The 19885-nt window shown below is 36.4% G+C and overlaps 2 protein-coding genes and 1 long non-coding RNA gene across 7 annotated transcripts in view; 1 reads left to right on the top strand and 2 right to left on the bottom strand.

Annotated features, from left to right (window-relative positions):
* Positions 1-19885, bottom strand: part of LOC124641823 (neuropeptide F receptor) — a 101970-nt gene that overhangs the window by 73360 nt on the left and 8725 nt on the right. For 2 of the 3 annotated variants that reach the window (XM_047180055.1, XM_047180054.1), the window contains exon 2: positions 1089-1127. The exons of the other annotated variant lie outside the window; for it this stretch is intronic. In XM_047180055.1, the coding sequence (XP_047036011.1) occupies positions 1089-1127 (39 nt within the window). The remainder of the gene's footprint in view (positions 1-1088; positions 1128-19885) is intronic. 3 annotated transcript variants of the gene reach the window in all.
* On the top strand, positions 12475-16323 carry LOC124641825. The gene is made up of 3 exons (XM_047180059.1): positions 12475-12853; positions 13049-14105; positions 15911-16323. Exons 1-2 carry the CDS (start codon positions 12739-12741, stop codon positions 14098-14100), a joined length of 1167 nt encoding a protein of 388 aa, XP_047036015.1. The 5' UTR covers positions 12475-12738; the 3' UTR covers positions 14101-14105; positions 15911-16323.
* LOC124641828 lies at positions 16614-17570 on the bottom strand. 3 transcript variants are annotated; one of them, XR_006985709.1, is made up of 4 exons: positions 17297-17570; positions 17200-17212; positions 16988-17113; positions 16614-16912 (listed from the first exon to the last, which is right to left on the bottom strand). It is a non-coding gene; the product is annotated as an uncharacterized LOC124641828 (long non-coding RNA). The 3 variants fall into 3 exon arrangements; XR_006985710.1 differs by lacking the exons at positions 17200-17212; positions 17297-17570 and adding an exon at positions 17245-17280; XR_006985708.1 differs by lacking the exons at positions 17200-17212; positions 17297-17570 and having other exon boundaries at positions 16988-17193.

Raw genomic sequence — 19885 nt, forward strand, 5'->3', positions numbered from 1 at the left:
CGGGACGCGACGCGACACTGAGCAGTTGTAAAGTACTAGATATTACGGACGACGCCACACAGAGCCGTCCCGCTCGACGCGACGCGACGCGACGATCTAGTACATTGTGTCGGGTCGCCATCCCGTCCCGCCGCGCTGCGCCCGCTGTGTGCAGAGACCTTAAATAAATATGTTGGTCACTTGTCCTAAACTGCAGGACCGGTCGAAAGAGTTATATACTACACATCTTAGAGTTACTGGGCGTAGGACTACAGAAGAGGGACCTACAGTGGGGTGGAATATTAAGGGTCAATTCCCACTGAAAGAGCAGCGGCCGGCAGCGGCCGTAAGAGCACGGACAATGTAAGAGCGCGGCGCGGTGCGGCGCGACGCGGCGCCGCGCGGCCCACCGCGCTCGCGCTCAATCACTTGCATTTACGGCCGCTGCCGGCCGCTGCCGGCACCCTAATGCTTTTGATTATTGTTTACCTAACAAAAAATGACATTTGTCTATCTATCCATCTTTAAGAAAAAAACTAAACATTCCTAATCTTATGCCATGTTTGAAAATTTACAGTATCAGAACTGAAACCGTATCTTTTTACTAACCACTTGAAGATAACATTATTGACAGCTGAATTGATATTGTAGTAAGAATTTGTGTAAGTAGTGCGACTTATCTGTTTATACATATTTACATACATAGTGTAATACTCAGTATCTAAGGTACGGAGCTATTAATCTAAATGGTGCCAAGTTACAATGCAGGTGTAAGTATTAAAAGGTCAAGGTCATATTAAGAAAGATGTGGAAGAAGAAAGTTTTGACAGAATTTATATTTGCAAGATATGATCGGATACTGAGTACTTTAGTCCGGAGTTTATCTTATATTCTTTATAAGGTCATGAACAGGTAAACCACGGACAGAAAAAGTAAAAAAAACTGGCTATTAGGGCTGTTAGAATCGATGTAGAAGAGAAAGCATTTAATAGACACAGTGTGTCTGTAAAAAGGAAATATTTACAAGGAAAAAATTATAGGTAGGTAACACGCAATAACTTCTAAGTAAAGAAATCTTGTGAAAAATAAAATTAAAAGTGTGTACTGACCCATCCCTCAAACGAATTATTTTCCATCCTGTGTTGTGGCTGAAATCAAAAAGAAAAAGATTTTTATTATGTAAGTAATTATTTAAAAAATAATAATTAAACATTTGGATTAGGAATAAAAAAACTAGAACCAACTTCTAAAATAAACCTAGAACCTTTTCTTAAATCGGACAAATACTACGCTGAACCGTATCAAAATCGGTTAAGCCAGTCGTGAGACAGTGGCGCACAAATGTGCATATACAAAAATCAAACTGAGAACTTTATGAATCTGTAACCGATGAAAAACTTAAACATTTTACTAAATAAACATTTAAACAAGCTTTACATAAGCATATGATATTTCCTTCTCAAAAATTATTAACCAAACGCCTAAACAATAAAATAAAGTTTTCAGTGTGTCACTAATGATTTTGTTGCGTGTTCACAAAATAATGCCTTCTTCGTGACAATTTGATTTGATTGATTGACAGAGGGAAATATACTATAACTGTTATCAATTAGAGTCTGAAGAATTATAGAGTCATTTACATAAATATTTTTTAATAATTTAGTGTTCAAACAGGTGTTGTACTGATATCAATAAAAAAATTTGGTAAGTAAGAGTCTGACACTCCCTCACCGTTGCTAACTTACAGCGGGAGGAGTCATTTGATGATTTTTGACGTCGTTAAAAAAAAACTTTTTTTTTGTTATAACATTTATTTACATATATATTACAATACATATCGGATTGTCGTCCCATCGGGTTATGAGAGTGAAGGAATAGTGAGTGCACCTGTGTCTGCGCAAATACTTGTGCACTATAATATGTCCTGCGCAGTTGGCTGCTCTCCTTATATGAGAACAACCACCGAAAATCCTCTGGGACGCCATTAATAAATCAACCACCTACATGATATATAACTAATATTGATTCTTGTTTAATTATTATTGTTATAGCAATTTCCAAGAATACGACGTAATTAGAACATTATTATTATTGTTTTATCCCTATCATATTTCGAGAATTACGTTACAGTAGGTACTACTACATAGAATAAAATGAGTCCTTATTATAGATAAAAATTAATCTAATAATATTAAGTATGTATTGTATTTTTCTTACATTATTTTCTAAGAAATTATCTTCCTTTGTTTTTTGTGTTCTACATGTGTTTATCACATCTTTCATTAATTTAGAGAGGCTGGCTGCTGGCTCCGCCGCTGCACAAGCAGAGAACCTCAAGCGGCGCAAATATAGTAACCTTATAGGCAATTACATGTTTGAGCCGTTTGGGGTTGAAACTCTAGGGCCGTGGGGTCCGAGGGCGCACCTTCTTGCCAGGGATATTTCCCAGCGCCTGGTTGACACTTCCCGGGACCCAAAGGCTGGCTTTTATTTCGCACAGAGGTTGAGCATTGCCATCCAACGTGGCAATGCTGCCAGTCTTTTGGGTACATTACCCAGTGACAGCGATGAGGAGCAATTTTTTGATGCACTGTATTATACTTCGGCCGTTCAGAGAATGCGTTCCTGACACCTATCAGTTAGTCACGACTAGTGATGGGCACAACATAACACTGAGTTCGTTACCGTTCCTTCAAAATGAACCGCCGCATTATTTTAAGATTATTTTCGTTTTAAATTGGCGGAATCATTTGTTTTATATTTTAGTTATTTAAGTGGAAACCAAAAAAAGGTAATATTCATATAATAAAATTGTTTTATTTATTCTTTGTTACAAGTACATTGAATTGAATGTGCGAACAGAATATTAATCAGACTCCGATTTGCTTGAGGAGGTGGTGTCTTCATCATCATCTTCGCCTACATGTATAATTATATTATTATCAATAACAGAATCAATCCTGATATCTCGGTCTAACAAAAGCCGGGTAATCAAATAAAAACAGATCGAAAACACTTGAAAAACGTGGTCTATGCGCACGAAACGACAACGGACGACTGTTTTAGCGTCACAAAATGGCGGCCCATAACGCCATTTGGGGTTACCATTTTTAATCTAAGTATAAAAATGCGGTTTGGTCATAGTTTTATTTTTATATTTCATAAACGTTATAATTATAGTTCGGCCATTCAGAGAATGCGTTCCTGACACGTCGCGATTGAACTGACGACGTAATAACATTCATTGATTATTGATATAATAATGTTGTTTTAATGCTCCTCAATTGTTAAAACGGTAAACAACCAGCAAAAATATTTTTATCGTAACTGCAACGCCATTGCAAAGTTACGTCGTCAGTTCAATCGCGACGTGTCAGGAACGCATTCTCTGAATGGCCGAACTATAAGTCTTATAGTCCATTATTTTCCAATTCTTAAAAAGAAAATCAAAACGTATTATTTTATATTATAACTGTATAAGAACAGATTACGATACTTGCCTGTTATTTTTAGCACAGCACTACAAAATATAAACCGCTGACATAACCTTGTAATAGCGCAGTATAGATTTAGAAAAATATTGTTTACCAAGTTATTTGACACTCAGTTTGGCACAAAATTATAACATTCATTGATTATTGATATAAAAATGTTGTTTTAATGCTCCTCAATTGTTAAAACGGTAAACAACCAGCAAAAATATTTTTATCGTAACTGCAACGCCATTGCAAAGTTACGTCGTCAGTTCAATCGCGACGTGTCAGGAACGCATTCTCTGAATGGCCGAACTATAGTTTTAAGTTGTATATATATATATAAGTTTATTTTATTTTATTTTCAATTAATTTAGAGATAGAATAAAACTTAAAAAAATACATCCTACTAATATTATAAACGCGAAAGTTAGTATGTATGGATGTATGGATGTTTGTTACTCTTTCACGCAAAAACTACTGAATGGATTTTAATGAAACTTTACAATAATATAGCTTATACATCAGAATAACACATAGGCTACAATTTGTAAACATATTGTTCGAAATACTAAACCTGCGCAGACGAAGTCGCGGGCACCAGCTAGTACACTATAATAGGCATGATGACAGTAATCAAAATTCATTAAAATAATATATTTATTAAATTAAACTTGAAGCTTGGAATATAAAACGCGCATTGTTTTCTTTATTAATAATGTAATTAATATGTATTTTTATAAAATAAAATTACGAAATAAGGTAATCCGCCATGATATCTTGAACACCAATCAGAGCTCGTGACGTCATTTCTCAAAACAACTCGCGCGAAAGCGCGCGAACGTCACATTTCGTTATTGTGAACTTCCACTGCGATCTTTGTTTTTAATTAATTAATTGTTTATAACACGAGTTATGGAGCCCGGATTTATCAAGGCAAACAGCGCTAATTTGCCTAGAATTGATATCATAATGCTGGGAAAGTTTTTGGCATCAAATAAAGATTTTTGTTCAGCTGAATTTAGAAATGTTAAAACTTCCATGTAAGTATACTAGTTTAATTAAAAAACAATGAGAGATGAAACCTAACCTCGAAATAGTTATTTACATTATAAACTATGCTAGAATCTAGAGAACTACGTAATAACTTACATCAAAGTGATCTTCACAAAAATAAAGTTGTACCCTGGGCAATATTGCTTTTGAATCTCGCCTTGCAAGTTTAAGCCACTTGTTTCGTATTTTTTTATTGTGAGGAACGTACACAAATAACTTATCAGGAGTTGTTTTGGATGTGTTCTTACTTGGTCCCCCAGTGACCCCACAACACCTATGCCCTTTCGAATTCATATTTAATAACACAAAAAACTTAATTATTGCACGAGCGTTGTTTACTTGCGTCTTGTAATTTCAGTCGTGACGTCACAAGTGACGACATGACACTGACAAGCGTTTTCGCGCCGGATTCAAAGTGGACAGAGAAAAATGCAATTATTTGATAAAAAATCTTCGCATTTTCTTAAAATTAATAATTTTTCATATAAAATAGACGTATACTTACATCATACAAAGGAATTTAAAAATTTGTCATCATGCCTATTAGTTTAGCCTGACTGCCAACCTAGTAACCCGACACGACCGGAAAGAAATCAGGCGCAGGACCGACATTAACATGTCCGATGCATGATTGTATCAATCACCAACTTCAAGACTCTGAAAGCTGCTTTGGAAAGTTTCTTAAACTTCACACAGGGATTTCACCCTTTACTAACAGAAGTCGGCCTTTTATAAGGATAAGAAATTACTAACACTTTTGTATGGATCTCTGGTCTAGAATAAATAATAAATTATCTTATTTACTATTAGACCAACGAGACCTGGTGCAATGACCCCCCAGAGGACATTAAAACGACCCTGTTTAACTTGCATTTTAACATAATTTCTAGATAAAAATATCACTTATTTTTATCACCTGTCGTTGTCCAGATATTAATGTTTGCAAACGTCAGTTGAAATTAACGACATTATCTCTTGTTTTTATCTAAAAATATTAAAATGTTATTAATTAATTTTGTAAAGAAGATTTAGGTACCTATTGTGAAAGGCTTAGTCATGCTTTGTTCATTAATTTTAATATTGTTTTGAATGTGCTAGTCAGTCCGGATTTTTTGAATGATATAGGTAATTCTAAAGTGTTAAGTACAGGTGATAAATTAAATTGATTTAATAATTAATAATTAAAGTGACTGCCTCGTTGTTCTAGTGCGTAGTAGTTGTAGTGTAGTCAGCAGCCGCGCTCGCGACCACTAGAACACGCTCACAGCTCGAGGTCACGATTTCGATTCCCGGGTCGGGCCGAAATCGCTTTGTGGGTTTTCTTAAACTTTCACAAAGCAGCCCGTAGTCTGGAAGTTGGTGATTGATTCACCCGTATATCGGAGAGCACGTTAATGTTGATCCTGCACCTGATCTCTTTCCGGTCGTGTCGGATTGCCGTCCCATCGGGTTATGAGAGTGAAGGAATAGGGAGTGCACCTGTGTCTGCGCAAATGCTCGTGCACTATATGTCCTGCGTTGCTGGCTGATCTCCTTAAATGAGAACAGCCACCGTGGCCGAAATCGGCCGTGGACGCCATTATTATAAATATAAACTATAATTTTTGATTACTTTGTTGACCTTCTACCTAACTCTTGTCTGTTAAAAGGTGATGCCTACTTATAACATATTTCATACTTTTCAGAGAAATTTCACAAAAGGTCGCGCTAGGGTATCTAAATTAGTCTTCATTAAGTTATACTGTAAACACTTCTTGGTAGAACACGATATTATTTTCAAGGTCAAGGTCATATAAAGGGGGTTCTTTAATACCTACTACTAAACATGTATATTGTATGGCCTCTATTTTCTCTTATACATTTTTAATTCAATACTAAAGGCTTCAAACATGTCAATTGTGATTTATGATACCGACTGGTTAGTTTGACACATTGGTTTTATACCTACATAAATTAATGTAAATATGTCTATTTCTAACTTATTCAGGTTAACATTTTTTGACCGATTCTAAGCAATTTCAGAACAGATTTGGTAATCGGAATCCATGGGCGGAACAGATTTTATCAAAATTCACAATTCTACAGCTTAATAAATTATTGATAGACTATTAAGTAATGCTTGAATATTTAGTTTTTATAGGTGTAAAAAAGTCGTGGTGGCCTAGTGGGCAAAGAACCAACCTCTCGAGTATGAGGGCGCGGGTTCGATTCCAGGTCAGGCAAGTACCAATGCAACTTTTCTAAGTTTGTATGTACTTTCTAAGTATATCTTAGACACCAATGACTGTGTTTCGGATGGCACGTTAAACTGTAGGTCCCGGCTGTCATAGAACATCCTTGGCAGTCGTTACGGGTAGTCAGAAGCCAGTAAGTCTGACACCAGTCTAACCAAGGGGTATTGGGTTGCCTGGGTAACTGGGTTGAGGAGGTCAGGCAGGGCAGTCGCTCCTTGTAAAGCACTAGTACTCAGCTACATCCGGTTAGACTGGAAGCCGACCCCAACATAGTTTGGGAAAAAGGCTCAGAGGATGATGATATGTGTAAATCAGTGTGTTAGCTAATATGTGTCAATTAAGATTTTTAATTTGTTTATTGATTATCATGTAATAATTATGTTTACATTGGATTTCATATAAAAAATCAGGTTTTCCAAACCTAAAAGACAGATATGTGTAGCTGGAGAGTTTATTGCGCGACTTCTTCTTCCCAGCTGGTGTAGGATGGCTGAAGACTGTCTTTTGTTTTTGACGTTTTAAAAGTGCTGATTTATCAGCCTAATTTGAATAAACCTTTTTGATTTTGAATACGTATAGTTCCTACCATAGTTCGTTCGTTCGTATCAATCGAAAGGCTTTTACTGCTTCACAAAGACCTCCCCCAAGGTTCACCATAAAAGTACCAGTAATTTGGTGATTTCCGGCCAAAATTGCTTTTAGTTATTCAACATCAAAATTAGCCTCCCTTTTACAAAGTCGGTGAATTTGATTCGTCCTAATCTGATTAAGAATTATACTGAACACAGAATTGTATAATTCTTCGACTATTAGTTACACGCAATGGTAAAATTACAGGTTTAAATAAAAGTGCTTTTTAGAAATTATTGTGCATGTTTAGTTCTTCATCGTAATTAACATAGAAATGTAGATTAAATGTCAAATTAGTGGCTTTAGATTTAATTAGATAAGGGTTAAACTTCCTGGTTGTGAATAAGAGATTTTAGTTTCTTGATTGTTTTAATGAAATATTCCCTAAATTGATTTATTTATTTGTAAAATAGACTAGGTTGATGACCATTTTTAGTTGGATAACTTAAATAATCTTCTACAATTCTACACTTCTTTCTTAATTTCCAAAAAAAAAAGACAATTCAACAATTAGTATTTGTGAACCAACTCAAAACAGACACTAGTTGAAATAATGTCACTATGAAAATCCCAAATTAATTCTTTAACCAATTACATATTGAAAATCATTTGAATCGAACGATTTTATAGACTTTAACTAAAATATCATAATTTACTTTGAGGTATTAGAAGTAAATAAATAAATTATTATAAGTCCCATCGCGAATGATAAGATCCTTAAACTAAAATACAAAAAAGCCTTTCACAACTTAAATTCCAATCACGCCACCTCAAACGTGTATGTCATAAATTTTTGCACGTTTCATCAATAAAAAGCTCAATAGTACGTAATAGGCATTACGAATTGATCTGCATTGGAAATGGCTCAATTTGCTACCTACTTGAAATTCAGTAGACGTTTCACATCAAAATGATTCAGTACACTCGTGACAGGACGATGCCTTCGATATTTTTTAAAGCATTACATATCATTTATTGGAAGGAAATTTTGCCATATGTTTTCTTTTAATTATGAAAAGGTGGTCGTAAAATATAAGGGTATTATCTCTGTTTCTTTATTTTTGTACTAGCTTCTTGCAGCGGATTCACCAGCATCCTGTGGAAAATACTGCCACTACCGAAAGAAAATTTTGCCTATGTTACTCGAGAAGACTGTATTTTTCCAGCAACTAAATAATTTTTCAAATTAGTTCAATAGTTTCGGAGCCATAAACAAACAAAAAATGTCACCTTATTATAAAACGTCCAGAAAACGTACTGCTAAGAAGCTACAGAAAGCGCAAAGTAGATTTTGTACTTGAAGAATACAGTCGCTAACTGACCAAATCATTAAAATTATTTTCATTTTCATATTAATTAAACCACCATTTTTTCACTGAAAACAAATCTGTGCAGCTAACTTAGCCACAAGCCCCTTAAATTGGGTTAAACTACAGCACACAAAATAAACCGAAGCAATAAAATCCCCGTAACTAAAATCCAGATAAAGCTAGGATTCAATAAAACAGTTGGTTGTTTGCAAATACTTGTGAAACAAACTAATAAACTGTGCTCCGATCAATTGCAGTCCTTTTGCGGTTAAATACGAGTATATTTATAGACGTCTGATGCAAGCCTTTGTAAACTAAACGGTTGTAGGTTGTTTGAAGTCCTTTGCAGAAATATATTTCCAACTATGTTAGGTTCTAGTTTAAATAGACGCAGCAGTATATGAGTATTTTAATGGAGAATAAAATGATTAGCGGAGATGTCATAACGCAATATCTATTAAGAAATTAGCGCGCCAAAGATGTGGGTGTTCGGGGAACGAGCAACGTTACTAGCAAACACCTTAAGAACGCGCCCTTTATTTTTTCAAGATAGAATTACCAATCAATCAACACCAATATTTGACAGGTTGGTCGTATTTTGACAAGGAACCATTTCTGGTAACTGATGGTTTTGATGACGCCTGCCGTACGTTACCGTGACCTACAGGAAGGCGCCTGACCTATCTTCCTTATGGCATCTCCGCTATTTTTCCTTCCTCTGTGGTATTTTTCATTTTCATGGAAAAAAAACAACAAAAGGTATTTCGAATTGGTCAGATTCGATCATGAAACATTACATAAAACTGGGTAAAAATATAACTTGGGTAAATAGGAGTTTCTCACTGGGAAAACTTCCCGCAACACGGTAAAAAGCAGCCTATGACACAAAATTTGAGAAATTACACCTTGAAGTTATGATTTTGCTCAAAATACCAGTATGTTTTAATCTACACCGTTTTCTTCGTACAAATAAATCTAGACAATAGGACATATCACAGACAATGTAAATACTAAGCTCATGTAATGAAGACATAAAGTTCAGTCTAGATTTGGATCTAGAAACTAGATCAGACTCGTTTCAGAGACAATAAAACTGAATTTAGGCAGTAATAAGAATAGATGTTGGAACTTCGCGTGTTGTTTATACAGTAGAATTTGATGAGTTTAGAATTAATTTTGTTGGTTTGTCGATATTGCGGAGTTTCTTATCACTAGACTTATATTATAAAGCTGAAGAGTTTGTTTGTTTGTTTGTTTGAACGCGCTAATCTCAGGAACTACTGGTCCGATTTGAAAAAATTCTTTCAGTATTAGATAGCCCATTTATCGAGGAAGGCTATAGGCTACTTTTTATCCCGGTACGGGAAGTAGTTCCCATGGGATGCGGGTGAAACCGCTGGCAGAATCACTAGATAAAGTCTGTCGATTCTGAAGTATCATGGTTCTCTTTAAAGGTGTTTTTTTCTACAATAGTAGCAATGAGGGGTTTTGAAAAAAAACAGTTGTGATTGGGATCTCTCTCCGGTGATGTCGGATTGCCGTCCCATCGGGTTATGAGAGTGGAGGAATAGTGAGTGCACCTGTGTCTGCGCAAATGCTTGTACACTATAACATGTCTTGTGCAGCTGGCTGATGACTATTTATTTGAGAACAGTCGCCGTGGCCGATAATAGGTTAGGAGGACATCATCATCATCAAAACCGCTAGCGGAAGCTAGTCAAACACAAAAAAATATTAACTGTTAGACAATTTTGTTATTATCTCTACATAAGTATATAGGTTTTGTAACGTTTAGTGTAGTGGTAGGTAGTCTAGTAGGTAGAAAAATAAAAAAAAATTAGTAAATGGTATAAAAGTCTATATTCTAGAAAAAGATCGGCAGAGCCGGGAGTGGGTTTAGAATAATCGAGCTCGCGTTAAGTTCTGGCCCGCTATAGAACACTACTACCCTGTATAGTCAGGCAGCTCGGCAGCGGTCAGGCGGGGTAGGTGTGCAGCGCGCTAGTAGATGCCGGACGCGTAGGTAGATGCAGGCACGTAGGTAGACACAGCACGTAGATAGGCGCACTTTAGGTAGGTGCACTACGGTAGGTGCACTGGAGGTAGTCTGGTACTTGAACCCTGGAATGTCCGTTACGTTCCGTCTTAGTTACGGTCCGGTTATATCCAGCCACGACTGCAACATCCCGATTTCCACTTACTCACTACCTAACTAGATGGAAAGCAGTGATCAAGCACTAGATAGCATCGAGATGAGGCAGCCTAGGCAGCGTGACAATCATAATCACAGCTAACAAAATGTAATCTGAATGCAAGTGATGAAGGTGAAAGTATTTGCATGATTTACAAAGCACAGCACTAGTTTAAATGAAGTTAATGAAATTAATAAATAGGTAGTCACTATAAGAAATTATTTGAAAAGAAGAATATGGAAAAATAATTGTAGGGCGTGGCCCTCATGACACGGTCAAAGTGCACCGGTCATGTAAGGTCAAATACCACATGATATATTTTTTAAAAGCGTTATGGCGATACACAGGTTATAATATTCCACAAGAACAGCAACAAAGGCGTGATCGTAGCATGAAATAACATAATGAATGCACAATGAAATTAGCAAGTCATCCTACGACACGTCACGTACTCACGTATAACTTTTCTAGATGCACATAATAAGCTTTATTTTGCAACACTCACCCGATCTGGGGTATACACTGACTTTAAAAGTTATTTTAAAAGCACAATAGTTTATTAAAGGTTAATTTATTTGCAATAAAAATCGCGAGTTAAAAATGTACATAGACCAGTAGTAGTAGTAGACTGTATCGGCTCGCGGCGTCGTGCTAGTGCGTCTCGCGATTCACCGCCGGCTCTGCTCGCGTCGCCTCATAGGAGGGATAGTTCGCCGAACCGGTTTCCGTCACCCGTCAACGGCTCACGGCTCGCGGCGCGCGGCCGAGATATAGCAAGTCTAGTATTTTTAAATATTCAAAATATAACGTACAACGTTACAGTACCCCCCTTTTTAGCGTAGGATTTTTCCTAGGAAAAATCCGCTGCTTTCGCTCTTGCTAACAACTGATCTGAGTTTCTCTTTCATTCGTCTTCATTCATAATGTAATCATCCCTCGCCTTCCATTTTTCCTTACATTAAATAGCCGACATCACACTAGACATCTGTGCGTCAGCGTCCTTTCGACCTGAGTATTCCGCTTACAGTGCACAGAACACTCACCCAGTTCAGTCATGGCTGGTAGAGGATAAAGTTGAAATCGAGCGATTACTAACTACACATAACTATTATTGATAGATTGAATATTAGAAAGGATAAATACATAAGTTATGTTTGTGATTTTAAGGCTTACTTATAGAGTAATCAACCGCTCTTGCAAAGGCTTATTTAAGGAGTTGCACCGCTCCGTAGAATACCAAAGGTGTAGGGCCTTTAGCATACAGAAGGGATCTATGGGGTAGAACCACGATCAAAAGTTTCGTTTATAACCATCGGTGTAGGGCCGATAGTCATAATATATTTAATATGGTAGGAATACGATGTATGGGGTAGACCATCATCATACAACTATTGGGGTAGACCAATAATTGAAAAATAGAAAAGCAATAGTTATGGGTAGTAGTAGTAAGTGGGTACTTTACATTATTTAGTTTAGTTTTTAGTTTATAATATTATGTATTTGTTTTAGTTACATGTAGTGCATTTAGTTTTAGTTGATTTTTTAAAATTTGTTGAAAATTAAATATATTTAGCCATAATCAACGAAGTTTAAGTATTAACAATTTTAATTATGTTTCACAGGTTTATTCGACGCGATTTATTGTTTACATGTTGTACAAGTATCTCCATTCACTGGCCTTCTACACAGATTTTTAAATTAGTCTATGGATTTTTTGTTGGTAACACAGGGAAAATAAATAAAATAAAATTTTATATGGTAACATTCTACCCACTCATTATTCACTTCCATCGACGGAGCTTCATTCTGTGTTTCTGTCTGCTGGCCTTCGCACGTCTCTTCCCGATCCAGTAATACTCTAAAGATGGGGAAAAGGAAGCACGAGAGAAGTGATGAAGACATCATGCGAAAAATAAGAAAATTGAAGAACACGTTGCGGGAGAGGAAGGTTACGTTCGAATCGGACGATGATTTAAACTGTAAGTTATTTATACTTTTATTGGTTCAATACCGTGATACGTACTGCTAGTTTTGGGCTACTACTGTCACATAAATTGAGCTAATACATATAACGATACGTACTGCTACTAGGGCTGTTACTATCGTAAAAAATTTAAAACTAAATTAAAAATACGTTATTTTTTAAATAATCGTATATTTTCTCTTCGCTACAGTTCCGACACGACAGCAAGAGGACATATCCGTCGAGGTGTCACCACGTGATATACACGTGGGCTCAGCATATGTAGAAGATGACATCGAAATACTGGATATGCCATCGTTGTCACCAACGCACGTGTCGAACCTTCAATCAACACCGCCTGAGCCGCCACCGTCTCAGCCGGAGCCTGAGCAGCCGCCACTAGAAAATCTAACCTCAACCACAGTACCAGGTTCATCATTAGATATCCAGCCTGAAATGATTGAGGAGACTGAACTGGAAGAGGACATATTGTTGTTATTGGGTGATGCTCCTAAAACTGAGACTCCAAGGGGTCCAGCTATTCACAAAGATATTGCCAGTCGATGGCAATTAATTCTAGCCAATGGACTTGCTAAAGATTCCAAAGACAACATTTGTAGAGATCATAATGCTCCTAGTAACTGCGATTTACTGTTAACACCATTACTAAATCCTGAAGTTAAAGCGGCTCTGCCAGAAGCTCTCGTTAAGAGAGATGCGATTCTCCAAAATAAGCAAAAGCAACTGGGGGTAGCTTTGTCTGCATTAGCAACATTAACTGACATGATCATTTCCAACGAACTGTCCCGACAAAAACTGCTCAAGCCACTGAGTGACGCTTCGCGTATTTTATGTGATAGTCACTATCAGGAGACAAGGACGCGGCGAAACTTTATAATTACGTCAATAAATCACAAGCTGAAAAATACTCTGACAGAAGCTACCAGAGATTCAATGCTTTTTGGTGAAAATTTAACTGAAAAATTAAAAGCCGCAAAAACAATACAACAGTCTGGCGATGCGCTGAAAAGCCAAAAACCTAAAATACCTGCGCACCCTAATGCTGCTACAATCAGGAACAAAGGTTATTTAAACTACCAAGCTCAACATCGCAAGGTAGAACACAAACCCCAGGCTGGACCGAAACGACCACCGTGGCCAGCACAGCGGCCACAGAGCAGCGGCACGTCGTCGTCGCGGCAACGCCGTCCGTCACCAACGCGCACGACGTCTCCCCGGCGGAAAACGCAGCCTCGGAAATAACCCAGGTAAACTACGCTGGTCGTCTCAAATATTATGTACACAAATGGAAGAAATTAACTTCCGATAGCAATATTTTGTCATGGGTTAAAGGATATTTAATACCCTTTAAATGTACTCCATGTCGTACTGATACCCCTAAAGTGTACCCTAAATCAATCGAAGAGGCTTTAGATTTTGAAAAATCCATTAATAAATTATTAGAGGTTAACGCAATATCTCGATGCACTCATGAAGTAGGAGAATTTATATCCTCCGTGTTCTTGGTACCTAAACCAAACGGAGACAAAAGGTTCATATTAAACTTAAAATGTTTAAATAAATTTGTTGATAATAAACACTTTAAAATGGAGGATTACCGTACCGCATCCAAACTTATTACTCAAAATTGCTATATGGCGTCGGTAGATTTGAAAGACGCATATTTTCTGTTACCTATTCATAATTCTCATAAAAAGTACCTCCGTTTTATTTATAATGATGTTCTTTATGAATTTAACTGTCTACCCTTCGGGTTGTGTACGGCACCGTACGTGTTTACAAAATTATTGAAACCCGTCATGGAATACCTTAGATTAAATGGTTTTATATCTGTAATTTACATTGATGACATATTTTTAATCGGAAATACATTTTTGGAATGCAAAAACAATGTTGAAGCCACAATAAAACTCCTCAAGGATCTAGGTTTTCTAATAAATATGGAGAAAAGTAGCTTAAAGCCTCATACTCAATGCAAATTTCTAGGTTTTGAATATGATTCCGTTAATATGCAAATAAAATTACCACATAACAAAATCTTGAAAATTAAGGACTGTATTAACAAATTTTTAAAATTAAAGGGTTGCAAACTTCGAGAGTTTGCTCGTTTTATCGGTATATTAATTTCTGCTTGTCCTGCCGTGCAGTATTCATGGCTATACACTAAATCAATGGAGAAATTTAAGTATCATTGCTTGTTAAAAAACCCTAGCTATGATCAAGTTGTACAACTTCCTAGCTGCCTAAAAATTGATATGTTTTGGTGGTTGAATCATATCGACCACAGTTCTAATCCGTTAGCTTGTGGTAATTATGATTTAGAGATTTTTTCCGACGCATCATCTACAGGATGGGGCGCCTACTGTAATACAAAAAAGTGTTTTGGTCATTGGACGCCTTCAGAAAAATCTCTGCATATTAATGAGTTGGAGCTTAAGGCTGCATTTCTTGCTCTCAAATGCTTTGCAAAGCATAAGTGTAATATTAACATTCTGTTAAGGCTTGATAATGTAACTGCAATATGTTGCATCAACAAAATGGGAAGCGTACAGTTTAACCATTTTGATGTTATTGCTAGAGAAATATGGCAGTGGTGTGAGACGCGTAAAATAACTGTTTTTGCAGGTTATATCAATACAAAGGATAATGTAGAAGCAGATCAATTATCACGTAAAAAGTTTCAAGATACTGAATGGGAAATTAATAATGCTGTTTATGACAAAATTACTAGTATTTTCGGCATACCTGAAATAGATTTATTTGCTAGTAGATGTAATGCAAAGTGCTCAAATTACGTAACTTGGACTCATGACCCAGATGCATTGGCAAGAGATGCTTTTACAATCTCTTGGAAAAAACAGTTTTTCTACGCATTTCCACCCTTTTCTATGATTACTAAAGTCATGCAAAAAATTATTAGTGAAAAAGCTGAAGGCATTGTTATAGTACCATATTGGCCTACTCAACCGTGGTTTCCTATATTCAAAAAGCTTGTGTGTTCCGAACAAATTTATTTCGGCCCCAGTGATGACCTATTAATTTGTCCTTTCAGGTCTCGTCACAATCTTCACCGCAGCTTAATCTTAGTAGCCGCGAAGCTTTCCGGGAAACATTACTGAAGAAATGTCTGTCTGTGAGATCAGTGGAAATAATGTTATCGTCTTTGTCTGATTCTACTTACAAACAATACGATGGTTGTATTAAGTCATGGTTAAATTATTGTAATAAATATGGTTATGATTATTCTGCTGTATCAGTTCCTATCGTTATTCATTTTTTGACTACTATGTTTGATAAGGGTGCTAAATATGGTACTATAAATACCTACAAGTCTGCACTATCTTTAATATTAGGAAATATAATAGAGGATGATAGAATTAAGAGATTCTTAAAAGGAGTTTACAGGTTGAGGCCAACCATCCCTAAATACAATTTGACTTGGGATCCTAACATTATATTAAATTACTTAGCGCAACAATGGCCCAATGCTGACCTCAACCTAGAAACTCTGTCTAAAAAAACTGTGAGTCTGTTGGCTTTGGTGACAGCACATCGAGTGCAAACTTTTGCTCTAATAAAAACTGAAAATATCATTATAAACTCACCTTATGATATAACTATCACTATACCAGATCTAATTAAAACATCTAAACCAAATTCCTTTCAACCTGTTTTAAAATTACCTTACTTTACTGCTCGTCCTCAAATTTGCCCCGCCATGTGCCTAGAAGACTACATAAATAAAACAAATTCACTTCGTCATAACGATTATTTATTTATTAGTTACAAACGACCTCACAATAAAGTATCTTCTCAAACCCTCGGTCACTGGATAAAAAATATTCTTCTCAAAAGTGGTATTGATACTTCTATATTCAGCGCTCATAGCACACGGCATGCTTCCACATCATCAGCTAACAGACTCGGAGTGAGTATCGATGTAATTCGAAAAACCGCTGGCTGGACGGAATCTTCTTCCGTGTTTGCACGGTTTTATAATCGTGATATTATTTCAGATCCAAATCAGTTTGCTAACAGCATATTATCTGCCAATCTGTAATAAAATTATATTTAATGAATACTTAAAAATAAAACATGATTGTGAATAAATAAATGATCAATTACCCACTTGTAATGAATCTGTAGATTTTCTTGAATAAAAAAGTGCAATTCCTCAGTCCATTGTTTATATTATTTCGCACTGTGTTCTCTGAACATCGTACAACATGTAAACAATAAATCGCGTCGAATAAACCTGTGAAACATAATTGATAATCAAACGAACTTACCAAGTGAAGTTCGATGACAATTATGTGAACAGGTTTATTCGACGCGATTTACATCTTAACCCTCCCTGAAAACAAAAACTTATTAATGAGTACTTACCTAAATGGTTAGTCCTGGTTATTTCAATAAGTTTTAGGTAAATATTCCACACCCTACAACGAAATAATATAACAATGTTATGTCTTTAAACAAAATGAAGCTCCGTCGATGGAAGTGAATAATGAGTGGGTAGAATGTTACCATATAAAATTTTATTTTATTTATTTTCCCTGTGTTACCAACAAAAAATCCATAGACTAATTTAAAAATCTGTGTAGAAGGCCAGTGAATGGAGATACTTGTACAACATGTAAACAATAAATCGCGTCGAATAAACCTGTTCACATAATTGTCATCGAACTTCACTTGGTAAGTTCGTTTGATTATCAATTATTTTACCTAGCCGTAGTAACATTCTGATAAAATTAGTTTAAGTTATACTTTATAGTTAATTAATTTAATAGTTTAAAATACTTTATGTACCATTTCATTAAAGTATAAATTGTGACTTTCTTGTAGGGTTCCATTAGAAGTAATTTTAGGTTTAGTGTAGTGATTTTAATGTTTGGAATAGATCTGTTTCCGAAGTTCGCTAACCAAATCTCCCCCAGTACCACCACGAACGGTAACTTCATAGTCTAGTTCAGCTTTTTGTAGCGATAAAAACTTAATAGGGTAAGACATGATAAAAATTAAAACCGCAGAGAAGGAGTGTGTTGCAAAATAAAGACAAAAATAATAAAGAGAAAACAATTCGGATGCAAAATCAGCACGTTTGTGGTCAGTCTAACCATATGTGAAAATATATTTAAGGTATGTAAACTTTGAATTTAAATGTGAAGAAAAAAATAAAATTTGGGGGTAGAAAAATATTGACGGTAGGTCAAGCAAAAAAATGGACGGTTAAATTTAAATATTAGAGAGAAAAAAAATTATTAAAAAGATGTGGGTAGATTCACATTTGGTAGGCTGTGATTAAATTCAACACAACTGACAGACAACCAACACCAGGACAACTACAAAATGCTTAGCAAACAAGAACTAAACACGGCTCGATATATTTTGCCCCACGTTGGGCGCCACTGTAACGTTTAGTGTAGTGGTAGGTAGTCTAGTAGGTAGAAAAATAAAAAAAAATTAGTAAATGGTATAAAAGTCTATATTCTAGAAAAAGATCGGCAGAGCCGGGAGTGGGTTTAGAATAATCGAGCTCGCGTTAAGTTCTGGCCCGCTATAGAACACTACTACCCTGTATAGTCAGGCAGCTCGGCAGCGGTCAGGCGGGGTAGGTGTGCAGCGCGCTAGTAGATGCCGGACGCGTAGGTAGATGCAGGCACGTAGGTAGACACAGCACGTAGATAGGCGCACTTTAGGTAGGTGCACTACGGTAGGTGCACTGGAGGTAGTCTGGTACTTGAACCCTGGAATGTCCGTTACGTTCCGTCTTAGTTACGGTCCGGTTATATCCAGCCACGACTGCAACATCCCGATTTCCACTTACTCACTACCTAACTAGATGGAAAGCAGTGATCAAGCACTAGATAGCATCGAGATGAGGCAGCCTAGGCAGCGTGACAATCATAATCACAGCTAACAAAATGTAATCTGAATGCAAGTGATGAAGGTGAAAGTATTTGCATGATTTACAAAGCACAGCACTAGTTTAAATGAAGTTAATGAAATTAATAAATAGGTAGTCACTATAAGAAATTATTTGAAAAGAAGAATATGGAAAAATAATTGTAGGGCGTGGCCCTCATGACACGGTCAAAGTGCACCGGTCATGTAAGGTCAAATACCACATGATATATTTTTTAAAAGCGTTATGGCGATACACAGGTTATAATATTCCACAAGAACAGCAACAAAGGCGTGATCGTAGCATGAAATAACATAATGAATGCACAATGAAATTAGCAAGTCATCCTACGACACGTCACGTACTCACGTATAACTTTTCTAGATGCACATAATAAGCTTTATTTTGCAACACTCACCCGATCTGGGGTATACACTGACTTTAAAAGTTATTTTAAAAGCACAATAGTTTATTAAAGGTTAATTTATTTGCAATAAAAATCGCGAGTTAAAAATGTACATAGACCAGTAGTAGTAGTAGACTGTATCGGCTCGCGGCGTCGTGCTAGTGCGTCTCGCGATTCACCGCCGGCTCTGCTCGCGTCGCCTCATAGGAGGGATAGTTCGCCGAACCGGTTTCCGTCACCCGTCAACGGCTCACGGCTCGCGGCGCGCGGCCGAGATATAGCAAGTCTAGTATTTTTAAATATTCAAAATATAACGTACAACGTTACAGTTTAAACAACTGTCGCTGTTACCAAATCAACTGCATTCATCCAGTGTGTTGGAGACAGTTTTAATGAATCAAACTTTTGCCTCAAGTGTTGGCACGAAGCCATTCAAAATGTGAGGTTTTATTAATTGCTCTATTTCAAAGTGGGGGCATTGCTGGTTTTGTCTGTTTTAGTAGTATTTACTATTTATTCATTGAGTCAATAAAATGATTAAGTATCTAAAATAGAGTTTTTGAGTGCTGATTTATTCTGAAACCACACATTTAGTTTTGTTTTTCAGGCAAAAGTGATCATGAAACAGGTATTAACTATAGGTATGTATTTACCCAAACTGACTAATCCTTAGTAATTTCATCGGGACGCAAGTAAGCGCTGGCAGAGGCTAATCT

This window comes from Helicoverpa zea, chromosome 23, assembly GCF_022581195.2.
Source record: "Helicoverpa zea isolate HzStark_Cry1AcR chromosome 23, ilHelZeax1.1, whole genome shotgun sequence".
In the NCBI taxonomy this organism is placed as follows: Eukaryota; Metazoa; Arthropoda; class Insecta; order Lepidoptera; family Noctuidae; genus Helicoverpa; species Helicoverpa zea.